We start from the raw sequence: 25,282 nt of genomic DNA, 5'->3' as shown, positions 1-25,282 counted from the left end.
GCTAAATAGCTAATATTGGCTAATATTAACTTGTAAGGCTCCATCTGACCCGTTTCTCTCTCGCAGTGTAATCTGAACACATTTTATAGTTATTGTCTAGCTACAAAAAGTTATAACAATATGCATTATTAATTTATAAGCAATAATATTTTTTAAATCTGACCAATTAGCTTTTTTAAAGTTATTTTGAAAGTCTAAACTGAGAGGAACTAAAATCAAATTCCTTCTTGGTGAATAAAGCTGTCTCATTTAGCTTTTGTAAAACAGAATAGTGATGTTATTACTGCTGGTAAAATAATGTACCATACAATAATAATAATAATAAAAAAATATAAATTGAGCTTAATAAAATACATTTAAGCTGTTAAATCAATTAGCTCATGCTGTATTTTTAATTGTTTAGAAAATAAATAATGCAATCAATCAATAAATTAGTCAATATATAATGCCTCATCATAAATATTAAAGACCAGAATTTAAATGTTATTTAAGATTGTGTTACAATATTTCACATCTGAAATGTTATTTTTTAATGCTATTCTTTTAACCTTTTCTAGATTTTTTAGTATTTCTGAAAAAATCTGATCATAAAAGAGAAGCAATGTAATAAACCACATCTGTTTTAACTCTGTGAATACACTTTATGTTTCTGAAATAACTATTTTAGCCGCCCTGCAGGGATTTCTCAGAATAAAACATGCAGCCAGTATTACAATAACAGTTCAGGAGAGTGCGCCGTTAGTTACAAATACTTTATTTTCCTGGCTGCATCGTAGCCAGATATTAACACACCGTGTTGAATTTGCGGTTTAATTTTAGTCAGAAGAAAAACATCAAACTCACCACAGTTACTTTAGTTTTCTTCTTTTTCATGCGGAGGACGCGTGAAGCAATCTGGATGGTGGAGAGGGTTTCGGAGAAATCTCTCGGCGAGGCGGAGATGTGAGCAATCATGGTGGTCCTGCAGTTCATGTTGCCTAGCGACTCCCTTAGCAACATGGTCAGCTTGCTGTCCCTGGTTACACGTATAGATGAGACGTGAGCAGAGAAGACAGGTTTGAAATGCATACATGTGTACAACGTGACTGAGTGGGTTTTCAAATAATTCTTGTTTATCTGACAGATTGAAGTAATTACAGCTCCTTGAAAAAGTATTCACTCCTCTTGGACTTTTCAGAATCTCAAGTTTCCGATTTATTTGTGTGTCAGTGTGTAAAGGGTGTAGTGTAGTTTGATCTGTTTGACTAGAAAAGGGGCATTTATGCACCAAAAAATTGTCAAGCAAAATAAATTTAGACTTTCCAGGAAATATTTTTTTATAACTAAAGACCTGAAAAGTGTACAACATGCACTCCTGATTCAATATCTTGTAAAACCACCTTAAAACACAGTTACACCTTCAGTTACAGTTACAGCTCTGACTAATGAACCTGCTATTATTAGTAGAGATGCACACTATTGGGTTTTTGGTCAATATCCGATATGCCTATATACTAAAACTCATTTGGCCAATAACCGATACCAATAACGATATTTTTTTTCCTATACCTACTTATTAAAACTATATGGTTTTCTCTACTGTGGAATTAAAATACTGCATTATCTTTGTCAGTTTAACCTGCCAGCAAATGATAAAAAGGAGGCTGAAGATGATGCAACACTTTCAACTTGCATTATGTTTAATATCAAATTTATTCATGACATCTGCTCTCTCTAAGACAAAGACACTCAAACAGTGCAGATCTGACATTGTGCTGCGTTGTCACTGGTTTGTCATAAGACCAATGCCTTTTATATCCGAGTTATTTTGACTGAATGACCGATGTCCGATATTAACGCTAATATCGGTCGATACCAATATCATGCCGATAATTGTGCATCCCTAATTATTATTGTAGCTCTGATTATATTTGGGGTCTGTTGCTGAAAGGTGAATCTGCACCGTAGTGTCAAGTCATCTACAGGTTTTCCCATCTATTTCCTGCTCCTGCTTAAGAAAAGTATCCCACAGCATGATGTTTCCATAATGTGCAGAGTTAATTTTCTTCCATACTATTAATTATACTTATTGACTGACATTTGTACTGTCTTCACATTCAGCAATTTGTGTTCGTAACAAAAGGAATGTAAACATTTCAAGGAGTGTGAATACTTTTGCGAGGCACTGTGCTTTTCACAAATTTAAATATTTGTTGAAAATATATTTTAAAAAACAGCTAATTTATTGCAAAAATAAAAGAAAGGCTGTCAGGAAGCTCTCTTTAGATATTATACAGTCTAATATTAGAGTCTTCTGAGAGGTTTACATTAACAGATGGTGGGAAGTAAAGCTAGGCTGTGTGTTTTAGAGAAGACTTTCTCCTGGGTGGGCTGCTGTAATCATTTATATCTCAGATCTGTGTGTGCAGCAGCAGGTTGACAGAGAACAGCTCCTCTGTGTCCCGTTAACTCATGCTGTTGTCCTTTTTTTTTTAAAATAAAAAAAACACAGCTTGCAGTCATGTGTACACGCACACACACACACACACAAATTATGCACACACTCCTACCCTGACCTCCTCTTTTTCATCACTGCTCTCTTCCTCTCCTCTTCTGCCTTGGGCTTCAACAAACCCTCCTCTCTCTCCTTAAATCTCCCTCTATCTGTGCATCGCTCCCTGAGATTAATGTAGGTAAACTCATCACTCATGAAGTATTCATTTGGATATTAATTCAAGTGCTGAACTTGTTGGATTAGATCGCAGCGCTCAGTTTCTGCTAAATCTATAACTAGATCTTCTCTAGGAAAGAAAATTATGATCTTCGTGGTTGAACTATCAACAATCAATCTAGCATTTTAAATCCCAGAGCATCATGTTTTGCATAAGGTTAAAATCAAGATCAATCCATCTATTGTCTGTATGCTTATCCATGCGGGGTCACAGGAAGGTTGCTTCTCTCTAAATTGCCCTGAGCACTGAGACCAATTAACCCAAGAAGCGTGTTTTTGGGCAGTAAGAAGAAGCCAAAGTATGAGGAAAGAACCCACGCATGGCGCTCAGCGAAAACACGCAGACGCATCACATGTTTTACAGTGTGTAGGATCCACACTGTAAAACATTTCATTTAGTTGAATACTGGCTTCTGCTCTTTAAGTCAAATAAATTTAACAAGTTTCACATTTTGAACCTAAATATGAGTTTGTGAAAGATAAACTTACAGTAGTAGGTTGTGTTAACTTTTATATTAAGAGTTAATAAACTAGAGATTTTAGATTAGCACTTAAAAAACTGAGAGAAGAAAAAGACAGGAGTGGGAACAATTTCCCAGAATGCTTAGCGACTTGTTTTGTATCCTGAGATGGAAGTGTGTTACGTTGATCTGACTCTTGTGTTACTAAAGTAAATGTTTATTTTAATGCTTGAGGGTAATGTCCTGTTCACACTAAATGTTTCTAAAAAAAGATGCAGAGCTTTCAGACCTCAGATAATGCAAAGAAAACAAGTTCATCTTCATTTAGAAACAACAATACTTTTTAACTCAGGAAGAGTTCAGAAATCAATATTTGGTTGAATAACCAGGAGGTTTTCAATGGGGTTCAATGCAGTGGGCCCTTTTCCCAGAGTTTTATTTAAACATTTTTCCCATGTTGTAAATTTAAAAATGTATTAGTGGAGTAAGTACTTTTTTTTTAAAAATCAGTATTTATGAATCATTGACTTCAAACAAGCTCTTATATCTTACTGAAAAGTAAATTTTTAAGTTAAAACACTCGAAATGAGACAATACAAAAATATTTGCACTAGAAACTTGACAAGAAAAATACTTTGTAAGATTTTATGTTTTTGCTTGAATCAATATCAAAACACATCAAATAATGTTTATCCGATTTCCACTCAAAAGTTTAACAGTACATTTCTATTTTTCATGCTTGTAATTCACATATACAGTCTGTGATTACTTCTAAAATGTGATGAATAATTTTTGACTTCTTGTTCTCTTTCCTCCATCTTTAGCCAGCTCTGCCATCAGCAAGTTATTTTCAGCCAGAAAACCGTTACTCTGTGCATGTGTTATTCTTTTTCGGCCTCTCCATGAAAACCCTTAGAGAGAGCAGAGTGTGAAAATCAATGCTCTGAGCAGCAGGTCTGGAACCCATGGCTTTGCCAAAAAAATATCTGAAATCATGTTTTTTGCCACTATGACGCTTGTTTTGAACTTCTGTAAATCCCCTCGGCCATTTCTTCATGCCCAAGCGCCTCGAGTTTCTGCCTTGTGCTTGCATGATCGCACAAAGCTACGAGCAACAATGAGCAGCCATGCAAATCACAACAAATACATGAGCATGTTGAGGTAGAGTGCCTGATCATACACTGTAAAACATTTGAGTGGCTGTAGCGGTCACTGACGATCGTTAATGTAGCATTTTTTTTAGCTTTTACTTAAGAAATGCTCTTAAGTTTTTTTATAAAAGAAAGTAAAGAAAAATGTTTTTAGTCTGTGTCGTTGAATGACTTATTCTGTGACATTTCTTGTCTTTTGAGTAAAGATATTATAAGTCAGTAAAGCTACTACGCTGTAAAACATTTGAAGGTGATTTAAATTGAAAATGTAAAGTCCACCTGCTGCCTTGAAAATGCAACTTTAGTCAACAAGAAAACTGTTTTGGTTTTTACTCAGAAACTAAAGTTCATGAAGTTGATTTAACAAGAGACAAGTTGTCTGAACATTGTTTTATAAGTTCATTAATCTTGAATTGTGAGTTTTAACTTAATGCTGCAATTTAAACCAAATAATTATTTCACAACATGCAAATAAAAACTTAAAGAGCCACATTTCTCTATTATTTTACTCACAATATAAAGTTTAAATACTTATTTGACTTTAGAATAATTTAAATTCTTGTTTCAAACTGCATGAACAAAATTTCTGATCAGATAATTAATTTTATTAAACATTATAATGAATTCAGTTCAGAAACATTTAGTAAATCAACATTTAGTATGATTTAGTATGAAACATTTAGTATGATCAAGCTAAAGGATTTTATCCTTTAGCTTGAGGAATAAGTGACAGTTTGTCTAAACTGTCACTTTTAAGTTCAGAAATGTTTGATTGTTGTCATTAAGTGTCATTCTGTAAATAATGACACGTTTAATACTAATTTGCATTAAACGTTTCATTAAATGTCCAGTAAAGGTGTCATTATTTACCAAAGGACACTTCATGACAACAGTGTCTCGATTTAAAGAGAATAATGTAGCTATGAAGAGCTACAGGAGTGAACAGCCTTTTGAAAAGATGTCGTAGAAATGAAGATGCATGCCCTTTAAAATAATCCGTTTCCGTCTTCAGCAGCAGTCTGAGTCACCAGTCGAAGCTCTGTGTTCATCTTCAGCGCTTATATAAGCATTAGGTTGTTTTGCAATGTAAATTCAAAAGACAGAGATTAATTTAACTCATCAAAAAACACAGAGATACACAACTTTAAAAGATAAAAGAAACGAGAGAAGTAAAAAGTTCACCGGAATATTTATGGTTTCACTATCAGCTGCTTCAGTCAATTAAAATCAATACATAATTTTTTACCCAGCTATTTTTCTACATTTATTACCAAATATTTCTGATTTAATTGTTCTATTCATTTTTATTTTTTAGTAATGTTTCTTTCATTACTTTTCAAATGTATTTGCAGCACAACATTTATTTATTTTTGTTTGTTTTCTTTACATTATTCCTTCTTTCTGGATACCAGGAGGAGGAATGTCAGTTTTTCCCTAAGTTTCAACAATCTCATATTCAAGTTAATTCTGTTTTAACATGCTTTTAACATTTTTTTATTATCTTCCTTATTCTTTTTCTCTCTCTTTACAACTTCTTAGCTCAGGTAACAATTTATTATCTCCGCTTTCTCGTCTTCGCCAGTCTGCAAACCAGAATATTAATTAATATGGAGGAGTATCTGTTGTTTAAAATGTTAAGTTCCGATAAAAACTGAAGCATCTATAGAAACATCTTCTTCTCCTCTCCTCCTCTCTTCCCTCCTACTCAGTCTTTGCCTCACTCCTCACCACATTTATCTCACACATTTGGCAATTTGGCCTCTCCTTTCCTCTTCAGGATCCAATCAGTTAATTTTCTCACACTTTCTCTCTGCCCACACGCCCACACGCACACCAACCTACTTGTAGGGAATGTGTTTGCTGCCATTGACCAGGGCCAGAATCACGTTCCCAAGGGCGGACAGAGAAAGGCACAGAGGAGCTGAGCTTGGTGAGGAGTTTTCTCTGCTTTTCCCGCCGCCTCCTCCCAGTGCTTTAGCATCACAGCTCCCCAGGTCCAGCAGGTGGAGGCGACTACGACCCCCTGACACTGAAATGTGTGGAAAAACAGGTCAGTAAAAGCAGAGGAAGAAACAAATTGGAAATAAACTGAATTCAAGGTATCTGTAGGTTTCAGCAAGTAAAATTTAAGACTTTTTAGACCTTTTATTGCCACCTTGGATGAAATTTAAGATTAAAAACCTATAAATATAGAGGATGGTTGGAGGTACTGAATGCATTACGATCAAGAAGAGTAAGAATTGTGACACTGGATTCTTTCCCCCTAGCTAGCTAGGTTAAAAAGCTAGCTAGCTAACAAGGGTATATATTAGCAGCTAGTTGCCTCAACTGCCTCAAACTTTTGCCTGACAGACTTTTGCCTGCAAGAAAAAAAATCTACATTGATAATTAGGATCAATTTTGATAATTACGACAAATTGGAATGCATGTGTGATTAAATTTTTTTGTAAAATGTGTTGAGAAGACATTTATTGTGAATTAACGCTATTTTAATAAACTGAATTGAATTAAATAGTCCTGTCACTATAAAATGTAAGAATTGTAATTAAAATATTTAAGGCCAACTTGCATTTCCTTAATGAATTTAATACATTTAAGGCCTTAATTTTAGACACACACATTTAAGACTTTTTAAGGATACCTGGACATCCTGGAATTGAAATATTTTTATTGTAATAAGATAGTAACTATACAAATAATTAATAGACATAATAATTATATTATACATAACAGTATTTTGACGTTATCCCTACAGCTGCCGCTCTTACTGAGATTGTAAGGGTGAATGTTTACCGTTAGCACAGGAGTGGCTCAGGGCTGTGTGCTCAGCCCACACACTTTTCAACCGTTTTTTATCCATACATGAATCAAACATGAAAAAAATGCATAAAAAAAAGAAGATTCTACACCAGGCATAGTGACAAAAAACTTGTTTTTCAAAACCAGAAAGTCTAAGGCGAAACTACTGTGGATTATAGCACCAAAAATTAGAAGAAAATCACAGCTAATAACCATCAACAAAGACACAAAGCCGCTCAGTCCCTTCACCGTTTAAGAAAGTGAAGGAGAACTAAACTCTCTCAGAACTGCTGGTCAGTTTCTCAAAATGCACAATAGAAAACATCCTGATGAACTGCTTGATTCATTCCAGCTGCATCCAAGACCCTGAAAAAGCTCTTTCTGTAAAAGCAGCACAGAACATTGCCTTGTTTTCAGTTACCACAAGTCAAACAGCTGTACAGGAGTTTCTGTTTGAAAAGGGCAAAAAGTATTTTCAAAGACATTACTCACCGAGGACATAAGCTTTTTCTTCTTTCAGCAAGATGTTACAGATCAACGAGGGTACATAAAAACAGACCAAACCACTTTTTATTCAGCTGCAGCTTTGTCTGTTTCAACTTTATTAGCCCATTAATACTAAATTGCAATTTTAAGTCTAGCTTCTATTTTTAATTAAACAAATTTAAATAAATGGTGTAATAAAGTAGCTTAAGATCAAATTTAAAACTGGTTCCAATTTGTACATTACCAAATTACAGCACAGTTCATTTCTTTAGTTTGGGAGCCTCTTTGGTGATTGACTCGTTCAAAGGTTGGAGTTATATGGCTTACCAACCACTCAAAAATAAATGAAAAAGCAATAATTATGGCATTGGATCCTTTCACTTGTCTCTTAATGTGTCTGAATTAAAAATAGAACCTAAAATAAGTTTTGTATGTTGATCGTTTGTGACAGGGTTATTTGTAATTTAGAAGCATAACAAAAGAAAAATAGACTAGTGTTGGCAAAAACAAACATTTTATTTCAGCCTGTATATAGCACAACATAGATAATTTTTTAGGTGTCAAGATGCAGTTAGTCACTGTGGGACGCAGCGCTGGCATGATATACTGTATATCTTAATAGTATTCAAAAGCAAAAGTTATGCAACTCACCCTGAAAAACTTTCCATTGGTATCTTCAGTTTTTCTTTCTAGTGACACAGTCTTAAGCCATTTATTCATTATTATCTATTATTATTATTTTTAAACACAATCCTTTGGTTAGCTAACTGTAGCGCCGGACTTTTAGCTAACGCCATGGAACATAAATGGCTGTTTACATGCAGTACCTCGCGGATCAGTAGGGGGCGCATGCGGACCACAGTTTGAGAAAGACTGCTTTAAATGGATTCTAATCTAAATTAGAGGGCCAGTACAGTAAACCTACAACATATGTAGTATGTAAAATTAGCTTGACATTTAAATTGGTGAGGGCAAATATCACAATGCAGATTGTACACTTGCCTTGTGTCGATTAGATGAAATTGTAAATCACCTTTCTAAAGTGCAGGAATGAGAGTAAAGGCTTTACTTCGTCAAGGACTCTCAGTTGACAAAAATAAAAGCTTCTGACAACTGTTTTTCTTGCCAACGAGAAAGAATATCACGTCAAAAAGTACGGCACGTTTTTGCAGAGAAACCTTTGGAGTAGGGGAAGTTATGTACTCCCAAAGTCTTGCATCTGTTTTACATTTCATCCATTATTTAAAGCCGTCCAGACAGTCCAGCAAAGCATTCAGTGGGGCTTTATCTTTCCTGCTTACGATCAAGTAGATTTAAGATTAGTGGAATGATATCTGATTTTTGTTTAGGATGAAACTGAAGTGGAGCTTTTAAAAAGAGAACAAAGAATGGATCCCTGCCCAATCCAACAGGACAATTTAGTGCGTTTGACAGTGAAGCTGCAGCTCTTAAGGTAAGATTCAAATAACTAACAAACTTTTTATTGAAGCACAATGACAAATGGATGAAGAATAAACCAAAAGGAATGTTTTCTTCAATGTGCTTTGCTTCCAAGTTTCAAAATAGGGAACACTGGATAAATGTCAAAATGTGTTTAAAATTAAAGATATTTTAGCAAATGAAGTCCAGGGTCAGATGAAAGCAAAATGAGAACAATGCATGCTCTCACATTACAGTTATTCATCCCTAATCTCTGTGTTTCTTCCTATCATGCATGTTGACAATTATGCTAACACACACACGCGTTTGTTTTTGACCACGATTGGAGTTTTAATTGATTTCCTTAAGTTTATTTACTAATTTTTAAATGAAATTTTAAAGGAGCCTGTCACAGTGTCCGTATCAGAACTGAATCAGAGGCATCAGTGGAGCTGATTTGAGTGTTAAAGCATAAACAGCTTAAGACAACAGATAGTTTGTGCCTGTGTTTGTTGTATGTGATGAAAATGTCCAGGCTTAGCTGAAATGCTCTCAGTAGCAAGTTGACTATCATTGACTTACTCCATTTTGTATTTCAACAACAGTGTATAAGTTAAATGCCAAGGTTAGCCAAAAATGATGTCAACAGCATGTAGGTTATCAGTAGCAAGTAAACTAACCCTGACTTACTCCCTTCAGGATGAAAATGTTATTGTAGAAACTAAAGTTAGCAACAATACTATAAGAACAATAATAAGGTTAGCTAAGATATAATTAATAGTTTGGGGGGAATTAATAGCATGTTGACTAGGATTGATTTACTCCCTTTAGTATGCTAACATTGTAGAAGCTTAAATTAGCAACAATCCTAAGATTAGCTAAAATGTAGTTAACAGTATGTGGGGTATTATTAACATCCATCTAATATGGACGTACTCTATTCAGCAAACAATATTGTATACGCTAAAAATTAGCAACAATGCTATGATTTGATAAAATGTAGTCAGTAGCATGTGGGGTGTTACTAGCATGTTAAGTATATTACTGGAGATCAACATGCTAGTCCCCACATGCTACTAACAGCATTCAATACAGTTTTGTTTAATGCTAACACTGTGCTAACTGTAACCATTACCACTACATTCCTAGTCCTTCCCTTAAACTAGAAGTAATTTTCAGCAAACTCGAACAATTTAAAAAATCTGCATTATGCTGCGTTACGACTGAGCAGCATGCGAATCTTAGAAGAGTTATTATACTTGGAAAAAGCTCTGAATAGGAAACACTGGCAAGTACAATAATGTGTACACATTTTGTGCATGAGAAGTGTCAGACTCTGACTCAGTCACATGCAGTGACTCAGTGTGATTGTGTTATCAGACTGTTATTCTCTAAGCACTGAATAATTATTAATAGATCACACAGTGACATACTGGTGACAGATTTGCATTTATAGCACACACAGATCTGAATATCATATTTCAGACAAACTTTCTTTTTCTCAATAAAGTGAAAAATTAAATCTGCAGCAGGAAAACACATCTCAGTGGTAATAATGTTTTTATAGCATAGAGTACTCACTCCCTCCTTTGCCTGTCTTTTCCATGCGGTACTGGTAGATATGCAACGTGAAGAGCATGTGGGAGTTCCTGTGTTCTTCCTCTGTGGTGTTGGGCCGCTGGCTGCTGTGGCGAGCTGCGATGGCTGCATCCAGGAACCAGGCCGCCTTCTCTGGGGTGGGAGCACGGAGCTCCGACTGGTTTTGGAGCTGGAAAACATCCAGATTTGAAAAATGAAGCATCAATGTTGCAGACATGACATGATGGGGAAAGTAAGAGGAAACCAAATTAAGCCAGAGGGGTTTGAGTCACCAGCCAAAAAGTATTTATACGATGATTATGTTTACAATGAGGATTTGGCATGTAGGGCTCTGCTAGTAATGGTTCACCTGCAGGTATATGACATACAAAGAAGCTGCAAGGAATGGAAAATGTGTGTGCGCTGTAGGATGTAATTACTGATGAGATTATACCAGATTAGTTAGGGATTATACAGATGTGTTTGCTCCAGACCCTCTAATCCTATAAACATGCAGACATTCTGCTGCTCACTTGTTGCCGTCACTTTGTGACAATCTGACTACTGCTGCGTGGTTTTCCTGAAAAAAGAAAACTATAATACTGTTAAACTTTGGTGAAAGCTGTCCTTTGTGGTCAGAATCACAAAGGACAGCTATACATAAAATGTTTAACATTTTTATGTATATGTATTGCTTTCTTTGACAAAAATCAGACTACATTTGTCTAATGAAAACATTTTACATTGACTTTATTACTCAGCATTTCCATCTACAATTTTACAAAAACACTGAAGCAAAACTGATAACTTGACAAATTTGGCTCAGATTTGGACACCAGTCTGAGATTACGTATTCATGAACAAACAGCAAAAGTAATGCTGCTGCTATTCTCTAATTTGTTGGTCTATTTAGTAATTAATTTAGTAGTTTGAATTTTGTTTGAAGCATGTTAAAAAATCATAATCTGCTAAGGCAGATTATGTTGCTGTATTATTATACTATTTTATTTGTGCTTTTATGCTCTTTGAAAAGGTGTAATACCTTTCAGTTAAGGTACAACAATAAAATAATATTTACATTTCAAGGTTTCCCCCAGAAAACTTGCTAAACCCGGTGGTTGGGGCGCTCAACGGTCATTCATTGTCGTGTTTTTGAGTTAAAAATGTGCCAGGAAATTTGAAAATATCACTTGATAATTATGTGTTATTGAAAGATTGGAAGATTAATACCTGAACACTAACTATAAAGTCTTAAAAAGTGCAAACATTAAAAGAAAAAAAACTTAAGAAAGCAAGCAATGCTAAGCCTGGTGGGGGCACAAGTAAAGCCTGGTGGCCTGCCAGACTTATAATACCCTGAGGGAAACCCTGCATTCGAATGATTATAGTTTTACATCAAGTGCTTTTTCCTTCTGTACTTTTGATTCTCATTATTTTCAAATGTCACAAAGGTGTGTTTCTGTCCCGACTCCCAAAGACAAAATCGACTTTTAAAAGTTAAAAATAAATTCTGAAGCAAATCGAAAACATTAAAATAATCTAGCGGCTGTCGGATGTACCTGCATGCCACAGATTGGATCCTCAAAGAGATAAACTCCAGGCGACTGGCCGTCCTGCAGACTTCCTGTTGCCACTTCAGACAGCAGATCCTTCAGGTTTTCCTCCTTTCCCCAAACCTGAACACAAATCAATCAGCTGATCAGAGCGGATAACATTTTATTTGATCTCAAAGCAAATCCGTCTCATCAAAACATTATAAAAAAGAAAGTTACTTTGTCAACCAAATAAAAATGGCTAAATTTTAATATAAACACAATTTGTAATGAAACTCAGTTAACATGAAATTATAAGAATAATGAATATATAAGATTAAGAAAGCATTCTGGTCCATTTCCAGTTAAATTAAAAGATTTCAATCACCAACTAACCAAGCACACACTGTAAAACATTTGAGCCATGTTTAGTTGTGTCTACTGTCTTCTGCTCTTTAAGTCAAATAAATTTAGCGAGTTTTAGATTTTGAACCGCAGTGTTTGAGTTTGTGAAAGATAAACTTACAGCAATAAGTTATGCTAAGAGTTGAATAAACTAGAGTTTTTAGGTTAGCACTTAAAACAACTGAAAGAAGAAAAAGACAAGAGTGGGAACTATTTCCCAGAAATCTTAGCGGCTTGTTTTTGTATCCTGAGATGGAAGTGCGTTACATTGATCTGACTCTTGTGTTTTATTAAGGCAAATGTTTATTTTAGGTTTGCAAAGCTTGCGGATAATGTCCTGTTCACACTAAATGTTTCTGAGCCGAATTCATTGTGATGTTTAATAAAATTTTGATCGTGCAATTTGGAACAAGAATTTAAATTATTCTAAAGTAAAATAAGTTGTTATTTTAACTTGATATTATGAGTGAAAATAATAGAGAAATGTGGCTCTTTAACCAGGTGAGGACAGTTTTTATTTACATATTGTGAAATAATTATTTGGTTTAAATTGCAGTATTATGTTAAAACTCACAATTCAAGACTAATGAACTTAAAATAATTTTTTTAGACAACGTGTTTCTTGTTGTTAAATCAGCTTAATGAACTTTAATTTCTGAGTTAAAACCAAAACAATTTTCTTGTTGACTTAAGTTGCATTTTCAGGGCAGCAGGTGGACTTTCAGTTTCAAGTTAAATCACCTTCAAATGTTTTACAGTGCAGTTACTTTACTGACTTAAAATATATTTACTAAAAAGACAAGAAGTGTCACAGAATAAGTCATTCAACGACACAGACTAAAAATCTTTTCCTTTCTTTTTAAAAAAAACTTATGAGCATTTCTTAAGTAAAAGCTTAAAAAATGCTAATTAACAAATGTCAGTGACCGCTACAGCTGCTTCCTTTTCCATTTGATAGAAACATTACTGATGCTTTGCTTTTAATAACAACAGGTGTTTTTCTCAGTCACCTCCACGGCAGAGACTCGAACAGAAAAGCGCGCTCCTGTTTTCTCCTTCCTCTCATTGATGAGTTTAAACAGCCAGGAAATGGCACAGGGGATTATTCCCAGGGTCTGAAGAGAGTCATCACGACCAATCATTGTGTACGATTTTCCTGGGTGACACACAGAAAGACAAAAAACAGAGCAAGGGGTGAGAAGAAAAAGATCATAAAACCTCTATTCTCTGGAGGAAGATGAGTAAGAAAAAGGTGTGAGAGTGAAATGATCGTCTGTGGGTGGATCTGTGTCTCCTCCAGTCACAGGACGATGATTATCCTCCTCCTACACCTGCTGCGGCTGTCAGAATCAGGAGATCAAACACCCGCCTAAACAAAGCCATATGTCACAGCTAACATGTGGAAAACAGAGGACATGAAAGCCTGACTCCTGTAATGCAGCGTAGAGAAATGTTTCCCATTTGTTCTGAATGAGGATGGAGGGGAGGCTGTCAGCTACGTTGTGATTTTACATTGTTATCCCTTAGCGTTTCCTCAAGCATCTGCTCTAAAAACACTGAGCTGCTTCATGAAACGGTGCAAACGCGTTGTAAAAGAAACACGTTATACGCATTTATTTGGAGGAGAAATGATTTATTTTAAGCTACCTACTAGGTTTCCTTGAATGGGTTAGGACAGATAGATCTATGGCATGGGCCAGACTTGAAGCCTTGTCATTTCCAGCATCCATTGTACGGAGCATACAGCTGACCAAACGTGCTGGAGTTCCGTTTGGGTTGCTAGGTAACTTCAGACTCAGTTGGGGTTGCTAGGTAACGGCGCAGTTACAATGAAGAGGATTTTGAAATGTCTTGTTTTCCAGACACTAAAAAACATTAACTTATTGCCAGAAACAGCCGAGTGTTTCTGCTTGTAAAAATGGCGCTTACTGTTTTTAGAAGCAGTTGAGAACTGAAAGGACGTACAAAAAAATACGCAAAAAGTGAATTTTGTATAATGGGTCCTCTTTAAAGTTCAACAACTTCAACACCAGATCGTTAACTTTGACTAATCTGATTTTCCAGTTGATTCAATGGATTTCCTTCATCACAGTTTGTCTATTTAACAGCCGTTTCCTCTCTGTGTGTCTCTCTTTCTTTCAGGCCTGATTTTATGTGACAGAATATGAGTGTCAGTCTATCACAGCCATTTCCTTTGTTCTCGCTGCTGCAGGCTATCAAGTCCTGGTTCTGTGGCTGACTGCTTCAGCCAGCTGCACAGGAACGTTGCACTGCAGGCTATAAAACAGTGAGTGAGCTGAGTTATTTTTTTATAAAAATATACCCGTAATATACAATTACGATGCGGATACCTCGTAATTGGTCGCATCGAACCAAAATACAGATGCTGTCACTGTCTGAACAAGGTTAAAGTAAACAAGAAGTGAGTGTCAAAGCATGGAGTATTCAGTACAATAATCCAAAACCTTCAACCAGCTACGGCAAAATAGTTTAGATCAAAGCCTGTTAATCAGCTAGAATGTCCTAGTTATAGCTCAGGTTGTAAAAGTTTCCATTCAACCTGACTGTGCCAGTAGAAAATGGAAGAGTTGTGATTTTCAAGATGAACAAAGCTGGAAGAGACCAAACGTGGTGGAGTAGCTGCTTGCGACACTTTAGCTTTATACGTTACAAATCTAGAACAAACAAAGGCTGCGTTCACACTGCAGTCTGAAGTGACCCAATTCAGATTTTTGGTCAAATCTGATTTTTTTTTTTGCCATTCACACTTCTAAATGAATGCACACGACCAGTGTGCAGTTCACACTGCAAACGACCTGAAAGTGTCCCGTATGCGCAGTAGAGGATGTAGTAACGTCACACATAGAGAGCGTGCTCAGTGTTTTGCCAACCGCCATAAAGAAGAAGTAGTGGTAGTTCTCAGTGTTTGCGGTGGTAAACATGGATGCTAACGGTGGAGCATTGCTTACGATTTTGAAGTTGTTGTCTGACTGGAGCAGCATATTAACAACTTAATCCTCATTATTGTCCATCATGGTTATTTTTCTTCCTGCTTGCGAGTATCAGGACGCAGAATAGTGAGATTTATCGAGTATCAGTGACGTTCAGGCCGGATGAATGCGACCTGGACGCTCGGTTGCATTTGAATCGGATACGTATCGGATATCCAAGTAGCCTGGGTCGCATTAGAAAAGAATCCGACCTGTGTTGTTCAGACTATCTTGAAAAGATCGGATACAGGTCGCATTACGGCAAACAAAATCAGAATCGGGTCACTTCAGGCTGCAGTGTGAACGCAGCTTTAAACAGTACCATCTACTTAGCAACCCAGAAAAACTGGAACCAACATTTAGTTTTATTATCAAACATGGAGAACCAACCAAACATTTTCCTTTACACAAATCTAGAACTCAAACTTTATCTCTTTTACTTTTTGTCTTTCTGTTGATTTTGTTGTTTTTGTTTTCCTTCTAATTCATATAAAGCACTTTGAACTGCCTTGTTGCTGAAAATGTGCTACATAAATAGAATTACTTTACCTACATTTTCAGATAAATATTTTCTTAAGCGTTTTGTACGATGTCTATCACATAAAATCCCAATAAAATAAATGTTACATTTGTGACTGCAGTGTGGAAAAGCTTAATCACTTGTAGGCTTTTTGGTAACAATGCTGACAAAATCTATGATGTTTGGCTTATATCAAAATTATACAAATGTATCAGTTTTTCATATTTGGCTTTTTTCAATGCAAACCTGCTTGTTGTGCTGAGAGTCTGAGTCTGACCCCTCATAAATCCACAGCCCAGGGCTTCCAGGCTGAAGATAAACACTCTTTGTGCTACTTTCCCCGCTTTAATTAGCAAAAAGGTAATGTCATTATAACGCGGCGGCAACATTAAGATTCATGGCCCGGGGCGAGCTGCTGCAGCAGCGGCTTTTTAAGCTGAAGCCGCTCCTGGTCACGGCAGCAATGGAACGCAGAAATTCATTCAGAAATCCATCAACAAAAGTTTGTTTCTCCAAGCTTACAAAAGCGCCTGCAGTGTCATTTACACGGCCATGCTCAAGCAATTAGAGGGAACATTAGATCCAGATGTTGCCATTAATTACAGAGAACGTAGTTTTTACCATTAATTCTGCCTTTATTTTTCTGTTTCAAAGTTTGATGCAAGTTGTGCTGTCTAGACGAGCACTGTGGTGACTTATTTTGTTTTAGGAGGCTCTAATTATTGTCTGCACATCTGTCTCACCCACTCATTCATTTTATATGCTCACCCACATTTAGCTTAAGATTGTTTGAGCTCGTCTCTGCATGTGTGTGTGCAGCTAAGTGCTAATAAATACACTCCCAAAGAGAGTTTTGAGTCACCAGTTCACCCGACTAGCATGTTTGCGGACAAAGAACTCAACAAAGGAAGATTTTAATTTTATTTTAAAATGTCACTTTAATTCAGACTTGTCTTCCCAAGGTTTTTGAGGTGCTAATTAGCACTAACAACATAAAGTTAAACATTAAGGTAAAGATATTTTTCCAGTTGCATTGAGTGAAATTAATGTTGGGAATATTGATAAAGTAGTAAAACAGTTTATATATATTTAATTTCTGATGAGAAATTATATGTTTAATTGCTGAAATAGATTTTTAAAATCAGTTTACTCAACCAAGCTAGTTTGTTTGTAAATGTTCTACTTAATATTGACTTAAATATCCTTTCCCATTGCATGTTTGATTGTTGGTGTAGGGTGTTACGATGCACACTCTCCAAAAAATCCACTTTTATCTCATCAGTTTACAGAATATCTCCACAAATCTCTTGGGCATTATAAACAAGGCAAATATTAGACAGTAAATTGTGTGTTTTTTGTTTGGTCAGCTGGAACTTTTTTCTTTTCCCAGTTTCTTCTTCGTTTTTGATTGAATCATGAACTACATAGCTTCATTTGTATTGCAAATGTACGTAACACTTTATCGATACTTCACTAATGTTAATTTCACAATTGCTGTGTTTCCATTAAATAAGAAACTTTGTTAAAATCACAAATTAATACGTTTCTTCATGTGATACGTCATTAAAAATTGAAGAAAAAACAAAACATGCTGTGTCATCATCCTCCCAGCACATTTTTTTTACTAAAAAATCAATCAGTTGTTGGTCATGACTCGCGTGACGCAAAAAAGTGGTTTTGTTTTGCAAAATACATAAATTTTGATACAGCCAAAAAAAAAGCATGTGTTTCTCATCTGAGTTTCTTCAGATTGAGACATGAGCTGGATCGCCTCTCAGCTCTTGTAGGATGTTCAAGAGTCGTAAGTTGTACAGGCTCCGTAAGTAGTGCCTGAGTAAAGTGATAGTCTTAGCTAGAGGTATTTTTCCCACTGGCTCTGCAGAGGAGTTGAAGTGCATGATCAACAAATGTCGACAATTGTGACGCGTCACGGTGAATGTATGAATAAGTCGACAGTGCAGAAACTGAGAAATAAAAGATAGAAACTACCAATTTCAGAGAAAATTTTGATTTTCGTTTGTTTGCAAGTTATGAAGAAACCTCTCTATGCTTTAAATATACATTTCAGAGGTTATAAAATGGTAAACATTGTGTTTGAATTCAGGGAATGTTGGGAAAACTCAAAGCTGATTAACATACAGGGCTTTATTGGATGTTCACACACCTTTGTTTTGGTTTTGTCCAATAAGTTACAGGTGAGAAGTAAACGCACGGCTCAGCCAATAAGAAATTTATGTGTCTATGTGGAGAATCACTTTGGGTTCAAAGAACTTCAGGTGTATCTCTGAAATACAGCTCTGGAAAAAAATAAGAAACCTCTTAAAATGATCAGTGTCTCTGATTTTACTCTTTATATGTATATGTTTCAGTAGAATTAACATTGTTCTTTTATTCTATGAACTACTGACAACATAACATGTGTCTGTGCTGCCTGGCCTTTGTTAACGCTGCACGTTTGGGTTCATATTGCGTTGCAGTGTGCAGTGAAGGGTCCTGACCCTTTCTAAGACAGCTTCTCTAAAAAATCAGCTTCAGGAGGATTAGGGAGCAAAAGAGGAAGACAGAAAAACAGTCTGAGCAGACTGAGGAAGCTTTCAGCCAGAGCAGACACTAATCCTCTTCCGTCTCTGATAGACAAGGGAGAGTCGCCAAGCGAAGGACTGACACAGTCAGGCACACATACGAGGGATGGCTCATAAACCACATATGCTCTGTTTGTGTAGCCGGGGAAGTTGCGTTCAAGAGGCTTGTTACCCAGTTTGGAGTGTCCGAAGCAGAAGATGCAGCCGTCCGCTCCGTTCACCACTGACTGGATGACCTCAGCCACCGTTCCTGCACACACCTCCGCCTGGCAACAGGCGACCGCGGAAAGATGATGAGGAAACACACAAAGCAAAGATTATATACTGAGATGGTAATATTCAAATTATGAGTCTATTCACCTTTATGCCAAACTAATCACTCAAAGTACTCGTTTTTGCATTTTTTTTAGCAACTTGGGAAGCCATATTTGTTCCTGTGGAAAATACTCACTACTTGAAAATGTTCATATTTTCACCTTACAGGTGAAAGGAGAAGGATATAGGGTTTTCAGTTTTTTTTATTTTTTATTGCAAATAAACTTTTGTAAATATGTAATGGTCAACATCGTCGAAGCTTCTATGCACCACAAATCTGGAACAAACAAAGCCGAAACATGGATTTCCTTTAAATCTAAACTAAAACTAGATTTAAAGTTTTAAATCTGGTTTAAAACATTATAAATGAAACAATAAACGTTCTGATGTGTAACGACGGCATTTGATAATTGTTGACTGTGTTCTACAACTTTGTACTTTTGTGTTTTTATGATGTAAAACTCTTTCAACTGCCTTGTTGCTGAAATATGCTATACAAATAAACTTGATTTATTGACTGATTTGTTGTGCGCTGTAATCCAAAGCTTGTCTCTCAAGCTTGTAGTTTAACTCATAACTAAGAAGAGCTAAAAGAGTGAAAGTGTAAGGAGAAAGTTTACGTAAATTAAATGTTGTGTTCCAAATAAAGACACAAGTTTGGCTTCCAGTGGTGATTTAAAGAATAATCACATTCCAAACAATTTGATGTTTTTAGGAAGAAAACTGACATTTAGTGGGTTGCGGTAGGTTTTCACACCAATATTCTCACCTGTGATGCATCGGGAGGAAATGCAGCATCGAAGGTGAACATCTTTGGTGGAGTGTGATTGACTCCTGCTCTTTTCTGGGAGGCAGCATTCGGTGTCTGGTTGGCAGACGGGTCCATGATGGTGATCTGTTTCTTTCTAGGATCCACTTTCAAGAAGGAACTGGACTCTGCAGCATCAGACTGAGATGTTGGGCAAACTCTGACCATCACCTTCACCTGAGAACAAAAAGATCAGAGCTATTAACACAGGGTTGGCTAAAGGTAAATTCATGAGCATTACCATAACATAACATTATTATATTTCCATTTTTTTTATTGGTGCCCACTGGTTAAAAAAATCACACAAAAAAAAGAAAAACATTGTGTAATTTTATTAGTATGTATCAGAGCTTAATAATGTTATATGGAGTTCTATGAACTTTTTATTTTTCTTTATTATTAACATTTAGAAATATTGCTTACGCTACAACTTCTTTAAAACACTTTATTCTACAAATGGCTTTAAAAATTATTGCAGAAATTACAGATGGTGAAATTTGTGAAATCGTTAGCTAAGAAGTTACTTTTACACTAAAGTGGTTTGTGGCATTTGATGTAGTGTAACCAATCTGAATTATAACTTGCCATTTGGGATACTTATTTGTTTTATCTCTTAAGCATATGTTCTGTCACAACACGATTCAATAACTACTTTATACTGAAAGCTTAAACTTGAAGTTGTCTTCAAATAATCAATGGAGAACTCATTGTACATGTTTTTTTATATATATTTGTAAAGCCATAAAATAGACATTTTGATCTTGTGCTTTGTTTTATTTTAGGATTTATCAGTCTTTTCATATTCAGTTAGGCTTACGAACTCCAATGTTGTGTATTTATAATTGTCTGTATATCTTTTATTTTGGAAAGCTGTCTTTTATTCCCTGTTGCTTCTGTGTTGTCTTGTCATCTTTTTAGTTTGAATCTTGATCTTTTCTCCTGCTGGGTTGAATCTGGTTTGTTTTCATTTCTTTTCCTTGTTTCCCTCGTTAACTTCTGTTGCCTTTCCTCACAGCTGCATCCAGTTTCTAATCAACAACCAGCTCCTTATTTTTCAGTAAACTCTTCTTAAATTCCTCAGACAGTCAGATCCTATTTCATTGTTTTCTCTGTATTGTATTATTTTGGAGTCACCCCTAAACTTCAGTTTTTGGACGTTTATTTTGTGTGTTTATTTTTTTTTACCTTTGTCTCCTTCACCGTTTGTGACAAAAAGAAAAGAAAGAAATTGTTCAACGAGGCCTTTATACACGGTAAGTCTGGTTTTAAGAGGACTAACTTCCTTTGTGGGTGTAAATCTTTTCTGTTTATTTAAATTAAACAGGAGTTTGGCATTTTACTGAACTCCTGTTACTTTAACTAGATGTTAAACCTAGGTTTATTGGCTGTTTTAAAAATTTCAAACAGTGTTTTAAAAACAAGCAATCAGTAGGACAGAAAAACATGTGGATACATAATCAAGAACAAGATAATTAGCTTCCCACAACTTTTCTGTCTGAAAAGGAGTAGGAAGAAGTGAACGCTTATTTAATCCTACCCCTTATCTTAATTTAATGAAATATATTGTTTACTGACTCAATAATTATCATAAATTTTTAATTAAAACCATGTTATAATATCCATGTGCCTGTTCTATATACTGTGCTAAAGAGCCAACAAATAGATTATATTACTTAGACAAAATGGTTACAAACGAACTCGTAACAGGACAAGAAAATATATGGATAATAATAATCTGTTATTTTAAAAACAGCTGGACATACAGTATCAGAATAATTACCAACTCCTTGCCACTGTGCACCTATAAAGTCTTCTTAATCTGTGTTATACAACAATAAATAAAATGTAAAAAAAAAAAAAAGAGGGAAAAAAACTGATGGTAAGCTAATAAGCTGCCAAAAGTCTGAGATTGAAGAAAATCTGGCATATTACATAAAAATAAATACCCAGCAGTAAATTAAGGAAAAATTTGTATTGGTTTTAAAGATGCCTTTTAAAGCAACTTTGTATTTTCAGTTTATAAGAGATTCTTTTTAACATTTAAGCACTGAAACGTTATTCTTATCATGTCTGTGAAGGATTTTTGTTGGGGGGGAAAAAATCTATTCTCACTTTGGCTTTGAGAAAAGACTCAAAGAAACACAAAATTCAGCTTTTAGCGCTACATGGGTATCGACACGCTTGTGTTCCTGCTTTCATCCCCTTATTCACCCTTAGCACCTCCATTTGCCTGATCCCTTCTCCTCCTTTACCTGTCACTCTCTAGTTATCTCTTCCTCTCCTTCGCTCCTTAATCCCTTCCTATTTTTTTCTATTCATCTCTGTTCACTTCCGCACATCAAAAGGCCTGATTTAAAGGAATTCCGTTTTAGCTTCCTGTCATCCTCTTTCTCTCCTCCTTTCCTTCATCTTCATCTTCAGTCTCAAACTGTTAGCAGTCACATCTTAGCCGGGCCGTTGTTTTCTTTGATATCAGCAGGAGCAAAATGCTGCATCAGCTACACGGAGGAAGTTGGGAAACATCCCACGATGTAAACAACAAGTTTTTATCTTGGTTCACAATGGCGCAAAGTTTGAAAAGTGTCCGAGTTCAACCTTGATCTTTTCCTTTTGTACAACGCATTTTTGGTTAAGACAATTTATGTTTTTATGTTCTAAGATAATCTTTGAACACTTTTCAAAAATGGGTTTATTCTTTAAAGTGAAACATATTCTGGGTTGCTTTCTGAACAAAAGTTAGGTTGTGTGACATCGAAAACCCAACAGCCGCTAGCATGCTGCTAGATCATGAGTTAAAGAAGGAATACCTCCAAACTTCCCCCTCTCCACTGCAAGGAAACACACACACTTCCACACACACATGGAAGCGCAGCGAGGCCATCTGCTGACCCCAGTAAAGGAGCCTATCGGCCTGAGGGGAAGATTTTACCACCGCACACCAAATAAGGTGTAACCCATGAGGCGCTCCGCATCAGAAACCCATTTGGTCTTTATGTTTGAGAAGCTGACAAGCTGGAGAGTGAAGCAGAAATGAGGTCACAATGACTTTCAAAGTCAATTTCTCAAAATTACTGTTTTCTTTTTCTTTTTTTTTGCTCCGTAATCTGGAACCAGAAAATACTACCTCCATCTTTTAGAAGACATTAAACCTCTGGAAATCTGGTGGATTTTACACAACACTGCTTTGTAACTGATCATATAATGTTATGTTGACAATAAAAAACAATCAGATTCCACAGGAAACTATTTTAGGTCAGTTTACGTACATTCAGAGTATTGGTGCACCGATTTATTGGCACAGATTTCCTTAACCCTTTCATGCATAGTGTTGACTGCTATCTAAAAGCCACTTTCTAGTGTTTTTTGTGGGTTTTTATGTTATAAATACATACAAACCACTGAAGTGGTCACTAGTGCATCTTACAATACACTGCCAACTACTGGCCATCCAATGCAAGTGGAATACATTTTTTGTTAAATCCAACATGGCTGACAGATGAAAAAGCAACTCAGGAATATCCAGTCCCTCCTTCTACTCTTGTAGGTAAAAAAAATATGGACATAAGCAATCCCTAAAGACAAATATTACTGATGTATTTTTCAAATAACTTTGTTTTACAACTGATCACCTACAAAAAAAATCCTAGAAATTATTTTAACAATTTTTCTTCCCCCACCATTTTTATATGCCTTAAGAAAATGGAAAACATTTGGAAAAACATCCTGACATAATGATCATAATTCATGCATGGAAGGGTTAATTTTGGGAGATCGGCCAATACTTGCACATAAAACTGACCTTATCCACCAATCTTATTTACCTCAGCAAAGGTCTAAAAATCAACCACTCTCCTTTTCTGCTCTGCTGTGAGAGGTTTGACTGATGGACCGGCCCACCAGCTCATGTCTGAACGTTTGCAGTTAACAATAGTCACCCCACTGTTACCAACTGAGTGACTTTTTTTCTGTACTTAGTGACATTTCAGACAACAAAAAAAATGGTATTGGCCAAAATCGGAATTGGTAGGTCAGGCTATTTAAAAATCAGCCAGAAAACTGCACTCTGTGTGCCTCTTATACAGAGGGTTAAAAAATAACTTATTTAATTTTGCTCAAATATATTTCCATTGACTTGAGATTCACACTAGCAGCCAGACACAACCCAGGTAACAAATGCAAAGAAATCAACACATACCAGTCAAATAAACTGGGTTATAAGTAATGGAGCAGGATAAGTACTAAAAACTAAAATTGGTCAAAAAGGCATTGAAGGCCAAAGAAACTCGTGATGCCAGTCGGTATTTGTCATTTCACCATTAACCTGCCACGGTCAAACATATTTCTGGCAGACAATGAAAAGAATCAAGGATAAACCTGGAAGGTTTTTGCAGGCTTCCCCATGAAAACAATAAAAGGTTCTCAGTCAGAATAACCTGAATGTGCAGTTTCTCTGTGCAAAATTAATCTGCTGAAGTAAAAGCAACTTTGAAACTTGTTTTCTTTTTACTGCAGGACAGACGAGTAAAATACCAGGATAATGAATACTGCATGGCCAAAAAGACAAAACGTAGTGACCTGAATTTGACTGAGCAAATGAGTGCTACTGAATACACTGCAAAACACAAAACCTTACTAAGTATTTTTGTCTACTTTCTAGTGCAAATATCTTAGTTTAGTCTTATTTCAAGTTCACTAACTTACATTTCACCTCGATATGAGTTTGTTCTAAGTCAACAATTCCTTAATATTGATGATGAATTATTAATTATAAATGAACATTTTTCCCATATTATATGTTGAAATGTTTTGTCCACTGGCAGATTTGGGAGTTGGTTACACTTTGATAATGTTTTCACATTTATATGACCAAATGATTACACATTATTAATTCTTGATTAAAAAACAATATTGTGGATGTAATTAAATCAAATATTGCTTAAATGATCTTGGATCTTTATCTCTTTGTTAGGAAACTACAGCAGATCCACCAGAGCTTCTCTAGAAGGTAATGCCTAAATCTTATTATGTTTAACATTATTTGTGATATAACCTGTAAATCTGAATTGTTTTTACAATAATCTGTTAAAATCAGCATTAAATCCTTGTTCTCTGTTGTTTTTATTGTGTGCTTGATCCAGCTGGTTTTCTTTAATCTTTCATTCCTAGAGTTTTGTTTCTCTTTTACTTTTTAAAGTTTTGTTTCTAATGCAAAAACCTATTTATTGATATTTCAGAAGTGAAGTTTATTGTTTGAGACTGAATGAATTAGCCTGATGGGTGGCCTGAGTGTGAGCTAAACCTGAATAAATTATTTAAATATTTGTAAAATTAACTACATGTGCTCCACTATAGACTTCCAAAGGGAGATGTTTATGTATGCTGACCGACTATATCAAAATAACCATATTTATAAATATTTTGTGCAACATATGGATGAACACTAATTTTAGCCTTTTTTTGAACCTAAGGCTTCATCTAACATCAGAAATGTTTGTCGTTTGATCAACTCACACCCATAATCTCCTC

The 25,282-nt window shown here is 35.7% G+C and overlaps 1 protein-coding gene and 2 long non-coding RNA genes across 5 annotated transcripts in view; 2 read left to right on the top strand and 1 right to left on the bottom strand.

The window, feature by feature from the left end:
* kif26ba (kinesin family member 26Ba) overlaps positions 1 to 25,282 on the bottom strand; it is a 105,784-nt gene that overhangs the window by 16,322 nt on the left and 64,180 nt on the right. For all 3 annotated transcript variants that reach the window (XM_028014342.1, XM_028014344.1, XM_028014343.1), the window contains exons 6-12: positions 19,718 to 19,933; positions 18,806 to 18,899; positions 13,552 to 13,697; positions 12,164 to 12,280; positions 10,608 to 10,794; positions 6,165 to 6,351; positions 844 to 1,015 (exon numbers count right to left, since the gene is read on the bottom strand). In XM_028014342.1, coding sequence (XP_027870143.1) covers positions 844 to 1,015; positions 6,165 to 6,351; positions 10,608 to 10,794; positions 12,164 to 12,280; positions 13,552 to 13,697; positions 18,806 to 18,899; positions 19,718 to 19,933 — 1,119 coding nt within the window. The remainder of the gene's footprint in view (positions 1 to 843; positions 1,016 to 6,164; positions 6,352 to 10,607; positions 10,795 to 12,163; positions 12,281 to 13,551; positions 13,698 to 18,805; positions 18,900 to 19,717; positions 19,934 to 25,282) is intronic.
* Positions 6,206 to 10,776, top strand: LOC114142839 (uncharacterized). Its single transcript, XR_003595116.1, has 3 exons — positions 6,206 to 6,372; positions 8,957 to 9,060; positions 10,646 to 10,776. It is a non-coding gene; the product is annotated as an uncharacterized LOC114142839 (long non-coding RNA).
* On the top strand, positions 13,705 to 19,469 carry LOC114142838 (uncharacterized). Its single transcript, XR_003595115.1, has 2 exons — positions 13,705 to 14,828; positions 18,775 to 19,469. It is a non-coding gene; the product is annotated as an uncharacterized LOC114142838 (long non-coding RNA).

Source organism: Xiphophorus couchianus, chromosome 4 (assembly GCF_001444195.1).
Source record: "Xiphophorus couchianus chromosome 4, X_couchianus-1.0, whole genome shotgun sequence".
Taxonomy (NCBI): domain Eukaryota; kingdom Metazoa; phylum Chordata; class Actinopteri; order Cyprinodontiformes; family Poeciliidae; genus Xiphophorus; species Xiphophorus couchianus.
Note: the sequence above shows the minus strand (reverse complement) of the source record. Positions and strands in the feature narration are given on the sequence as shown.